The sequence below is a fragment of the Microtus oregoni genome, unplaced genomic scaffold, assembly GCF_018167655.1.
Source record: "Microtus oregoni isolate MIOR12 unplaced genomic scaffold, Mior012 000009F_ref0000495, whole genome shotgun sequence".
NCBI lineage: Eukaryota > Metazoa > Chordata > Mammalia > Rodentia > Cricetidae > Microtus > Microtus oregoni.
The window spans coordinates 10,209,865-10,222,893 of record NW_024543068.1 but is presented as its reverse complement, the minus strand read 5'-3'; the positions used below and the strand labels follow the sequence as shown (position 1 = coordinate 10,222,893).

The window sequence follows — 13,029 nt, the reverse complement described above, 5'->3', positions numbered from 1 at the left end:
TGCCATTCCTCTCATGATCTGATGATTTTCTCATGATTTTCTGAACTATATTGCTGCATTTGTAGTTATCAACAGTAAAGCAAAATGACTCTTTCTGCCGGAATGTAAATTCTAGCCCGTCTCATAAAAGTTCAGGCGATGTCTACCTGAAGCATAGAAGAAACCAGTTCTACCTTCATTTGTACTTTTATTTCTAATACTGCTCATCTGTACATTTCTGTTCTCTTATTTCTTCATTAACGCATCTTTTTTTTTTTTTTTTGGTTTTTCGAGACAGGGTTTCTCTGTGGCTTTGGAGCCTGTCCTGGAACTAGCTCTGTAGACCAGGCTGGTCTCGAACTCCCAGAGATCCGCCTGCCTCTGCCTCCTGAGTGCTGGGATTAAAGGCGTGTGCCACCATCGCCCGGCTTATTAATGCGTCTTTTGTATTCATTTTTATTTCTCTAAGAAAATCACGATTTTTATGTTTTTGTTGTTGTTTTGAAGATGATCTTTTAACAATGTCATTGTACAATCACCACCCCATAATCTTGTCTCCTGGCAACAGCTTATGCTACTGTACTACCATTTGCCATTTTCTAGAATTTATCAATAAAATCATGTGATATAGTCTCTTACGTAGGCTTCCTTCAGCATGTTTCTGAGAGACATCTACCTTATAGATGTCGGTGATTTGTTCCCTTACATGGCTAGGTTGTACCTATTGCTATTATTTGGGCACACTGCAATGTGTGTATCCACTTAACACGATGTTTCACAAGTTGTTTTCAGTTTGGGACTGCGATTAGTGAAGAAGCTCTGAGTGGTCAAGTTCTGAACGAATATGTTTTGTTTTTTCATGGATTAACAAACACCTAATAGGCTGCAAAAACGAAAGCGGCCATCTTGCTTCTCAGATGATCCCCACCAGTAACCTAAGACAGCCCCAGTTACTCCATTTCTATGCCCACTGACTATTGTAATTCTTCCAGTTTTAGTCATTCTGTGTGCAGGACAGTATCTTATTGTTTTGATTTGAACTTTTTGATAATAATGATGAACGATGAACATTTTTTAATGGGTTAGCATCTCTTTTGTTGTTTAAATGCTGGGATTATACAGGCATGTGCCACCACACCCCTTGCCAGACTTTTTCGACAAGTGTTTGATCAAATATTTTATCTACATTTTAAAAACATTTAATGTTATAAGCTGGGAAGTGGTGATGAACGCCTTTCATCCCAGCACTATGGAGGCAGAGGCAAGTGGATCTATGAGTTTGAGACCATCCTGGTCTACAGGGCAAGTTCTCGAACAGCCTGGGCTACATAGAGGAAACTCTTGTCTTGAAAAACCAAAACAAAAATAAAAAAATAACCTTATATGTATGGTTTTGCCTGTGTGTCACATGCATGCTTGCCCGCAATGGCTGGGCACTGGGTCCCTTGGAACTGCAGCCACAGTTATGAGCTGCCATGAGGGTGCTGGGGGTTGGCCCTGAGTCCTCAGGGAGAACAGCTAGTGCGCTAGTGCTCTTAGCCACCCCAGGCCACTTTTAGCGAACTTGTTGACTTTATTGAGGAGAAATTCTTTGCATGTGTGCATCTGTGTGGTGCGCACATTTGTATGTGAGGAGGCCGGCTGCTCTCATTTTATTTACCGAGGTGGGGGTCTTTCTCTGAACATGGAGCTCACAGGTCATCTAGCTACCTAGACAAGACGGTGGGTGTTGGGGACCTTAACGCTGGCACTCACGCTTAGTGACAAATCACCTGAACTACCGCCCTAGGCCTGTCATTTTCATATTTAGATCTATCACCTAATTTAATTAATTATTGTATACGGAGGCTAAAGATCATCCTCCCACCCCATACGGGCATTTAGTGACTCCATTGCCACTGGTTGCAGCTCTTGCATTTGCTTCTCTGAAGTACTTTGGATCTTTTGCTGAAGCTGGGCAGTGGTGGCGCATGCCTGTAATCCCAGTACTAGGGAGGCAGTAGACCTCTGAGTTCAAGGCCAGCCTGGTCTACAGAGCAAGTTCCAGGGCTACACAGAGAAACCCTGTCTCGAAACAAAATAAAAGAAAAAAGAAAAAGAGAGAGAAAACCAAGTGATCACATTACACATGAGTCTGTTTCTGGACTCCGCTGAGTTTAGTGACCCACAGGCACCCTAAAGCCAAGAACACTACCTACAATGTTAAAGAATGGTTTTAGGCAGTATAAGCCATTTTTCAAAACTGCGGACTATTCTTAGGTCCTTTGTATTTACATACAAATTTTATGAACTTGTTAGCGTTCACAAAAAAAGCCTGCTATCTTTTTCCACTCTCCAAATTTTCTTTTCTTTTCTTTTTCTTTATTTTTGGTTTTTCGAGACAGGGTTTCTCTGTGTTGCTTTGAAGCCAGTCCTGGAACTAGCTCTTGTAGATCAGGCTGGCCTCCAACTCTCACAGAGGCCTGCTTCTGCCTCCTGAGTGCTGGGATTAAAGGCATGTGCCACCACCACCCGGCTTCACTCTCCAAATTTTTCTAGCCAGTAACATGGTTCAGTTGGCACTTTGCCGCGAAACAAGATATACCGAGTTCAGTCCCGTGACCCCACATGGTAGAGAAATGGGCTTCTACAAGTTGCACTCTGACCACATGTGAAACGGCAGGCTCACCCAGACACATGCTCTCCCCACAATAAATATGAAAGAACAAAATAAAAAAACTTTTCACTGGTTTTTCTACAGGTGGGGTGAATATCTCCCCTGACCTGCAAAGAGGCATAGCTGCCCCACCTCTCTAGCCTTGGCCTGTGGTCCCCCACCCCAACCTGCAGAGACATACCTGTCCTGGCCTCTCTAGCCTTGGCCTGTGGTCCCCCACCGCACCCCATACCACCCCACCTCAACCTGCAAAGAGGCATAGCTGTCCTGGCCTCTCTAGCCTTGGCCTGTGGTCCCCCACCGCACCCCATACCACCCCACCTCAACCTGCAAAGAGGCATAGCTGTCCTGGCCTCTCTAGCCTTGACCTGTGGTCCCCCACCAAACTTGCAATGATCTTCCCACCTCTGCCTCCCGACTGAGGTCTTCTTTTACTGAAACCCATCAGACTTTCCACTTCCTCAGACAAGTCTTCTCTGTTACCCATTTCTATTATTCCTTTTGGGTGCTCTGTGCAAGCCTTAGCAGTCTGTAAAACGGTGTTCACACACTTGTCCACATCTGTCTTTTCACTGCTGTTAATTCCCAGTGCACTTGCACTTGCTGGCTTTGAGGTTAATGCCTAATATTTATTGGCTGAATGAATAAAGGCAGGTGTCTATTTCTGAATATTTTATTAGGCCAAAACAATATCTGTGGGATGATTCATCACAAGTAGGTCCCCTTTAATTCTTAACATGTACTCTGAAAACGGATACCCTCTACAACCTACTATGTATAGCTTCACAGTCATCCGATACAAAATCAAAATTTAAAAAAATCATGATCTGGCAAGAAGGCAGAAGGCTACAGGCGAGTGACATTTGTAAGACGTTACTAAAATTCAAACGAACCCCACATTCCCAGGTGGTAAGAACATTGCAGCAATGGAAGGGGTTAGGTCACAGGACACCTGCAGATTCCAGCTTACAGTAACTTGGTCAGTGGGAAGGCATGGATCAACAGGACCAGCCTAATTCAGCTCACAGTAACTTGGTCATGGGAAGGCGTGGATCAACAGGACCAGCCTAATTCACCTCTCACACCATGGATCAACAGGACCGCCCTAATTCAGCTCTCACACCTGTTCTCCTCTCCCCCATCCCTTACTGCTAGCTGCCTTTGTACGGAGAGGGATCATCAAGACTATGGGCATGCAGGCTAAGCTCACACAAAAGGCTTCTATGTCCTGTGGAGAAAGACCCAATAAGGAAGCTCTCAATTCCAGCTACTGGCTAAACCAATCCTGAGGTACAAGGATAAGGGGGAAGGTAAGTCACTACTCCGCCTCACTTGGTGGTGCAATCGCCACTCCTTTGAAAGGCCTACGCCAGTCAGGATCTGTACAGGAAACCTGGGACCTGTGCTAGACTTAGAGTTGAGCCGGGGAGAGCAGCAGCACGTGGGGGTGCCGTTCTTGCAGGCACCTTCCATTCCACCTACTTCGACTGCTCCAAAAACAGAGCGCTAGGTATTGCTTCATTAAAAAGTGACCGCAGGGTGAGAGCCTCGCCTCCTTCCGTGCGCACCAGCTGCAGTGACAATGCAAGGCCACATCATAGTGAACGAAATCTTGCCCACGTCTCCCCAAACCCCCACGCTGTTCCCAAGGGCGAACTGTGAATGTAGAGCCTCCAGACTCAGCAAAGATGAAAAAGGCCATTTTCATTAAGGGCTTAAATTGGCTCCTCGTGTTTCCTTCCTAGCAACACTTTACTCTACAGCAAAAAGCCGTTTGGAAAACACAAGTCACCGATAACTCCCATTTTACAGGCAAGGCAAGGGAAGGGATCAGTGGAAGGCCTTAGCATTTCTCTGAGCTCTGAGATGGCTGTCTGGCTGGACACAGCAGCTGGCTACGAGCCCTGCACACATTTCATGTGGATAAGAAGGAGGGAAGGAAGGACATGCTTTTCTTCACATGGAAGGTATTTTGATTGACCGGCTTAATGGATTAAGATGCCTGCTGGGCACGGAGCTTACAGGTAATGGCTCATCCATAGGTTCTGGAACTTGGTGGTGGGTGGGATGGGGGCTAAAGATTCTCTGATAAACCGCCAAGCAGAATCCTCATTTTTTATGAACCTCTCTCTTCATAGCCCCAGGTTAAGGTGATTTTACCTGTGGGAAGTACTCCACAGTTCCTGCTCATCACAGGCACAGGGCTGTCAGAAAGAAAGAACACCATTCTCCCTCTTCTAACCCCACCTTGAAGCAAAATGACAGGAACACCCAGGTAGTTTTTACCTAGAACAGCGTCCGGGCACTCAGTCATATCAATCTACCCATCACCCCCAGAGCTTTACCGGGTCCTCTTCTGTCCGAGTGTTGGGACTACAGATGTGCATCATACCTGACCCATAGCAATCATTTACACAGGAGACTGACTGTTATTTTCTATGGCGTTTTGTCAAAAATACTACAAACCATTAGGCAGATTCATCAATTTGGAAAAAATGGAGTTGGTAATAGATACTTTGTCCAAAAAGTCAGAAGATCTAATAAGTCAGTTGTTCATCCCGCCCACTTTTTGCAGGGTGTATTACATACCAGGTAATCCGGCTACACCCTGCCGGTCATGGACACTCAGATGTGGATGCCCTCAACTAATAAAGATAGAAAAAGTCCCCTGCGGATCACTGAAGTGCGTGGTTGTGCATGCAAGGGGCAGGCTGTCTACACTGCAGCTCCCCACACCCTGCAGCACACGTCAGTCCTCTCTGAAGCAGAAGACACAGTGGGCGAGCGAAGGATCAGAGGCAATCACTATGAGGATGCTCCACCCTTCAGCCAACGAGGGGGGGGGGTGCGCACGTGGCAGAAGTGAGGCCGGAAAATTCGAGGAAGAAGCTGATTATGAACTTTGCCTAGACCAGAAGAGTTGAAGAGCATGAAGAACTGAAGAGGGCTGGATACTGCAGAGGGGAGATGCTCACTGCCCTTGCCCCTTGGGCCATCTCCCTCACATATGATTCTGGTTGGCTGTAGTGGGTCTTACACACATGAAATGGGTAAGGACAATGGTAATGAAAGGCAGGACGCAAAGCGCCACGATGAGCTGCACCTTGCAAACCAATCAGCAGCCAGGTCTGGTGGTGGCAGCTGACTTACATGTTTGAATCTCTTCAAGATTCTCAAATGCTGGACTAATATACCCCTGTATTGCCCCAAATTTAGATAATAATCTATGACACGACTGGACGGGAGATTTCTGTAACAGTTACAAATAACCAGTCACATATAATGTGCATACACCACTTTGTCCTCTAGAATGTAGATCACACGAGTTTTCTCTCTTCAAAATAAACTTCGCACCAACCAAGTGATGCACACATAAAAATTTAAATGCCTGTCACAAATTAAAGTCACTTTAATTTGAAGTGACTTTGCTAAAAGACACGCTTATCGCTTAAAGTTCGTTACTTTTACAAGCCCTATGTTTACATCATTAAAGTCACTATACTTGGTATTCCGGTGGGATTCCACAGGGGGAATGTGAGCAAGATGTTTGGAGCTTTACAAGACTTTGTTACAAAATCTTTCTTATAAATGTAGTTGTTGTCAATTTCTATGGTTCTTTTATTTACCATTTTCTTTTTCTTTTTCTTTTGAGACAGGTTTCACTATGCAGCCCTGGCTGTCCTCAAGCTCAGAGATATGCTTGTTTCTGCCTCGCAAGTGCTAAGATTAAAGGCACAGGCTACCATGCCCAGCTTATTCACCCATTTCTATTCCTTTTTTGGGGGGATGGGTGGGTTGAGACAGGGTTTCTCTGTGTAACAGCTCTGGCTGGCCTCGAACTCACAGAGATCCACCAGCCTCTGCCTCCCGAGTGCTGGGACTAAGGCATGTGATGCCATCGCCAGGCTCCATATCTATTCTTTAAGAAAGCCTCATACAACCTTAGACTATCTCCTGGGCTGGAAGCTCACAGATCTCAAGAGGGCATGAGAGCACAGCTTCACCAACAGCAAGGCTTCTGCTTTCTCTTCCATGTACTGCAGCAGACAAGAAGGTCCCAGGAGAATCTGGGTGGGGCATCTTTACCAACAAAAACAGTAATTTTAAAGAATGACATATAGAATATACTTTTATACAGTTCTTTTCATTCTGTTCTCAATTAAGTGATAGACGATCACTACTAAAAGACAAATTCATCTTCAGTACAATAGAGACAAAAGTTCTCTTCCACTATGCTTTGGTTGAAAGAAAAAAGTACTAACTCCAAATGGTGTTCTTCAGATGTGTTCTTTGGTCAAGCAGCACAAAGCTCTGGATAAAGTCCCTGACCTGGTAGTAACAGAAAAACAGAAGCTGTTCCAGTTTAGGAAAGAGGTATTTGATCAGAATTCCTCAAAGAAAAAAATACACAATGGAAGCTCAAGAGAAGCCAGCCCTAGATGCTGGGTTAGGGTCGTCTTAGGACGTCAAGAGTAGAAGAACCGGCATTTGGAAGAGCACTGTTCAAGTGGGTCAGCATCTACAAGGAAAACTTACACCACTGACGATGAGGCGGAACGGGTAAAGGACTGACCAACACTCTCCTTTACCATGTCAAATCCTACTCTGGACCCAGAACCAGCCAAAGGCTGTCGTAACTTCGGAGGTGGGAAGCATTAGGGTCAGATCTGGGGAAGAACCCAAACACTGGATACATCTTCAGTCTGTGACCATAAGAAGAAATATCTACTAATGAATAAACTATCTGGTGACCACCACCACCACAGAGTAAGAACAGATTAGGGAGGCTTTGTGTGTGTGTGTGTGGGGGGGTCACATAATAAACTTCTTGGCATTGTTAACATTGAAGATTAAAGACAGATGCTTTGGTTGATTAACTTGACTGGTTAAATAAGGGTTACCAGGGGGGCGACTTCTGAGACCTGGATGGAAGTCAGCAGAAGGCACTTGCTCCCTAGGGAGAGGGCCAGCGAGTCTCAAGGCTGGAGAGCCAGGGCCAGAGTAAGTCTTGATGGATCCAAGTCCATGAGGTGGCTGGAGTGGGGAATGCCTGTGCGGTAAGGCATAGGCAAGGGTCAGTGTAATTTCACAAGTAGAATAGTTATAAAATAAAACATTTTTTAATGGGCAAAGTAATCATTTATATGTATATAAAGGTGAGACTTAGCAAACAAAGGAAGAATGTGAAGCAGTTTGTTTTTTTACTATTTACAAAATGCCATTTGGAGTGGAGGTGGCCACCTTCAGTAGTTTCAGAAATGTCTTTCACATGAGGTGGTCACTGAAGTGTGGTTCCTGGAACTGGCTCAGAAAGGCCACACACTGTCCTGGGAGGGAGTTTCCCCCTCTAGGGAGCACCAAAAAGGCTCAGTCTTCTGTCTCCTCATAGGTCGTCTCATCAAAGGGCCTGTCCAACAGAGGCACCAACCGACGTCGTGAGTACTTCAGCTGCAGCAGGTCCCCGACTTCATCTATCTCCTTTAAAGCCTAAAACACACAAGACGGGTCAGCCAGGACAAGCAGGATGCAAGCATACCCAACACTTTCCTGGAATGACCACAGTGGTATGGTTATCTCGGTGGGACACACTGAATTCGATCATCCAGGAAAGGTCGTACACAGCTGAAGCTAGATAAGAGCTCAGGCCTGGCCATCAGATGGGCACGGGCACCCAAGCATGCACTACAAAGGCCACAGTTCTTCTAAGTGTAATATGCTCAGTAGGAAAGGGACAGGCTTCCTGCCAGGATCATATCTATAATTCTGTATGAAAACACACACCTTGGGTCAGTGAGGGGTTCAGCTGGTAAAGGCGTCTTCCACATAGCCTCACAACCTGAGATCAATCCCTAGGACCCATGTAGTGGAAAGAACCAACTCCTGCAACTTGCCCTTTGACCTCCATCTTTAAGTTATGGCATGTTTGAACCCATACCCATACTCAAAAGCACAATAAATAAAAATTGTAATAAAATGTTTTTTAAAATGTATATTTTAGGCCAGGTGATGGTGGCACACGCCTTTAATCCCAGCACTCAGGAGGTGGAGGCAGGCGGATCTCTGTGAGTTCGAGACCAGCCTGGTCTACAGAGCTAGTTCCAGGACAGGCTCCAAAGCCACAGAGAAACCCTGTCTCGAAAACCCCCCCCCCAAAAAAATGTATATTTTAGAACAGTTTACCAACATAAAGTTGAGTTTGCCTGTTCTTTATTCCAAGATGTGAAAAATAAAAAGAGCAAGCGTTGGACTTCACTGTGCTATCAGAACAAGTACCTCTGAAGCCAGGCTTAAAACTGAAGACTCCACATAGACAGTCGACTCTGAACTTCAGACGGGGGAACCCATTTATTTCCTTGACTCTGACAGAGGATTTATACATTTGAAACAGAAGGGTATGTGACTCGGAACGCAAAGGAAAGGGTATTTACGAACTGTGACTCCAGGAGCACCTCATTTTTTTTTTCCATCAGTGTAAAAAGGAACGTGGTCAGGAACAGTCAGTGAGCAAACAAGCTCACAGTGCCCAAGGGGATGAGGGTAAGAGCTCTGTTCTCACAGCAAGTGCTTCACACAAGGCTTTTGAATGTTTTTTTGTTATTTGATGTGGAATCTCAATAAACTTCCCAAGCTGATCTGAAAGTCTTGAGCTCAAGTGATCTTCCTGCCTCAGACTTCTGGGCACCTAGGACTATAGGCATATGCCAACATTCACAACCCGAGGTAAGTTTAATCTACTTAAAAAACCAAATTTCTCATAGAGACTGTTGGCCCTTAGTGAGGTTATTTGGTTAGGAGTGAAGAACTACTATATGGTACCATTTTTTAGCAAATAATTACAGTGACCCCTGCTCAAGACACAGGATGAACTCATTCAGGACGGGCAGAGTGAGGAAGCAGGTTAACACCACTGCCCCCCCACAGCTGATGCTATTGTTCTTCCCATTATGTGGAGAAATTACTGAAATATGACCCACATTCTACAAAACCCAACTCTTTACTAGACATAATTCAGTGCTTCTATATAATCCCAGCAGGTGCAATTTCCATCTTCACTAAGTGTAGAGAGTTTCAGTCTCTCTCTTTCTCGGCTCTTGAGACAGGGTTTCTCTGTGCAGCCTGGCTGTCTTGGAACTGGCTCTGCAGAGCAGGCTTTCTCTGTCTCTGATTAACTCCCACACTCAGTACGTTTACTGCTCGGCAACCCTGCTTTCCCTCTGAGTTCTCTCAACCACCAATGTATTCTCTGACACGGCAGAGTCGTCTACTATGGGCATTCCTTATGAGTAGAATCCTAAGTCACAGCTGTGTCTAGCTTCTTTCAGTTAGCACAGCTTGCAGGTCTGTCCACGCTGCAGGGTTGCAGCTTCACTGGGTATCCATGCTGGCACTGCTTGCTTTAGAAACTACCTTTTGCTTACTGCCTACCCTTGGTGCCCTGTCAACAATCAGCTGACCAGACGCTTAGGCTGATTCCTCAGCTCTTGTTCCAAGCCTCTAGTCTAACTGCAATCCTCGTGCTGGTATTTAGCTTTAGCTACTATAGGGTGTAATTAGATTTGTGATTGACAAATATGAGTCTTCCAAATTTCATTTTCAACATAAGAGGACAATCATGCCTGATACTGGAAAATTAGCCAACTTCCCAGAGTAAAGTCATGAGCCTTGGATAGGAACCTCGACCACTACTTTACTAAGATAGCATAGTTCCTAACAATAATATAAATAAATTTGTCCTTATACCCATGGTTAAGTATAGATCTCTCCCTCAGCAAGGAAACTTCTCTTTGCAACAGAGACCATTACAGAAAATCATAGCAAAATGCAGGGTTCTGAAGCCCAGTCCAAGCTGATAACATCTGTACCACAACTCCTGCTCTAAGGTTCAGGGATCACTGCTGAGGGGCAGGAAGTTCACTGTGAGACTGCGGCCTTTAGAAATCTCAGAAGCTAGACCCAGTCTTACCAACACGACTGCCTAAACTTGTCCTAAATACTAACAGACATGTTAACACGGAAGGGGAATGTTTACAAGATCTCAACTCTACACGAAGAGCTACAGACAAACAGGGAATGTCGAGTGGAAGAAATAGCCTTCCCCGAGAAGAGAACACCAAGTTTTTACCTAATACCAAACAGTCAGCCCTGAAACAAGCATATAAGTAATGTTATACAGACTGAGCAAGTTGTATTTATATATTTACAAACACACACATAACAAAGAGGCCATGAATTTGAATGAGAGCAAGGGCAGTGGTGCATGGGAGAGACTGAACTGGAAAAGAGAAAGGGGAAAGATGTAATTGTAATCCTACCCACAGTCCACAATACTAGAGTATTGTATTGATCACTTAAAGAATGAATACCAATCACTAATAAGGTGCTCTAACTAAAAAAATTATTTATTTATTTGTTTGTTTTTTGAGAAAGTTTTGTTTGTATCTCAGGCTGGTTTCAAACTTCCAACCCTCCTGCTTCAACCTACTAAACGCTGGGGTTACTAAAGGAATGCATCCATCTTTATTATGCCCAGCTCAGGAATATATTTTTAGAGAAATTTCATTTTGTAGATATAGAGGGAAATAGTCAAAAGTCTTCAGTTGTAAGAAATAGAAGTATAGGGCTGTAGAGATGGCTCAGAGGTTAAATGCACTGGCTGTTCTTCCAGAGGTCTGAATTCAATTCCCAGCAACCACATGGTGGCTCACAACCACCCCTAATGAGATCTGATGCCCTATTCTGGCAAGTAGGCATATATGCAGAAAGAACACTATGGATACTCAATGAATAAATAAATCTTTTAAAAAAAAAGAAGTATAATTAGATATGCTAAGAAACAGAAACCGTTAGCTGGGCATGGTGGCACACACCTTTAAGCTAAGCACTCAGAAAGCAGAAGCAGGCAAAATTCTGTTTTGATGCCAGCCTGGTCTACTGAACACGTTCCAGGACAGCCAAACTGTTACACAGAGAAACCCTGCTCTTAAAAAAACAAAAACAAGACAAAACAAACCAACCTCCAAACTTCAATTAAATTATTATAATATTTTTAAAAATAACGATTTAAAAAAATTCCTTAAGATTAGTAGCTCTTAGCCAAGTATAATGGCACATGTCTGTAATTTCACTACTCAGGAGACAGAAACCATTACCAGCATAAAGAATTTGCTGGGCGGGGTATCTAGGCTGCTGTGGGAACAAGCAGCAAGCTTCCTTTTGAGTGGAGCTGTGATCAACACAGAGCAGCCACACAAGGAGGAAAGAACTTAGGAAAGGAATGTATTTTAAGTGTAACATCGAATGAGAAAGTTTAAATTAGAAACAGCTGGAGAAAAGAGACCTGTTCTGCTTTAGACTGTATCGTGAGAGAGACAACAGTACAAGTGGATGGATGCTGATTGAGTAAGGTAGCCCACACCTATAATCCCAGCAGCCAGGGGGCTGAGACAGGAGGATCTCTAGTGTGAACACTGTTAGTTCAGGGGCAACCTCGGCTACTCAGCAAGACCCTGTCACAAACCAAAACAGAGGAAGCTAGACGGTTCTCCAGAACTCTGGTACTGGATTTGTGGACTATATGAAAGATTCGGCAACTGCTTTGAAATAGTCATTTAAGATAACACTGTCTGCCCTGTCTCACCAGGTGCTCGGGCTGGAGAAATGGCTCAGTGGTTAGGAGCACTGGGTGCTCTAGAGGAAATGGGTTCAATTCCCAGCACCCACATGACAACTTACAACTGCCTGTACCTCCAGTTCCTGGAGATCCATGGCACCAAGCGTGCATGTGGTGCACACACACACATATATATAGCATACAGATAAAATATTAATACACATAAAATAAACCTTAATAAAAAAAATCCTAGATGCTCTAGAACATCAAGTGACTGGTACCGTCTGATATACAGCCCCTTTTAGAATGTGCCATATTGATTTCAAGGTACTTACCGTATCAAGTATTTCTTTGGTATGAGCTGCTGACAGGCAAAATCTGGCTCTGGACTCAATGATTGGGGTAGCAGGAAATCCCACCACAACTACACCAATGTTCCGCTTCAGCATCTCCCGCCCAAAGGCACTACAAAAGGAAAACCAAGAAATGTAGCCAGACATGGTGGCACATGACTTTAATAGGCAGAGGTAGGTGGATCTGAGTTTGAAGCTAGCCTGGTCTACAGAACTAATTCTATGGCAACACAGAGAACTAACCAGGGCAAAATATAGAAATCTTGCCTCAGAAAACAAAACAGCAACAAAAGAAACCAAGAAGTATAAATAGCAGAAAGCACAAAGTCTTACTAGCTTGATGCCTGCCTGCCTCCCTGCCTCTCCCCCAAAAAACAGGGTTTCTCTGTGTAACAACCCTGACTGTCCTAGAGCTTGCTGTGTTGATCAGG

General features: G+C 44.4%; 1 protein-coding gene across 1 annotated transcript in view; it reads right to left on the bottom strand.

Annotated features, from left to right (window-relative positions):
• Positions 1-7,739: 7,739 nt before the first annotated feature.
• Sptlc2 (serine palmitoyltransferase long chain base subunit 2) overlaps positions 7,740-13,029 on the bottom strand; it is a 70,411-nt gene continuing 65,121 nt past the window's right edge. Inside the window, exons 11-12 of the mRNA XM_041658698.1 lie at positions 12,581-12,710; positions 7,740-8,122 (exon numbers count right to left, since the gene is read on the bottom strand). Coding sequence (XP_041514632.1) covers positions 8,003-8,122; positions 12,581-12,710 — 250 coding nt within the window. The 3' untranslated portion in view covers positions 7,740-8,002. The remainder of the gene's footprint in view (positions 8,123-12,580; positions 12,711-13,029) is intronic.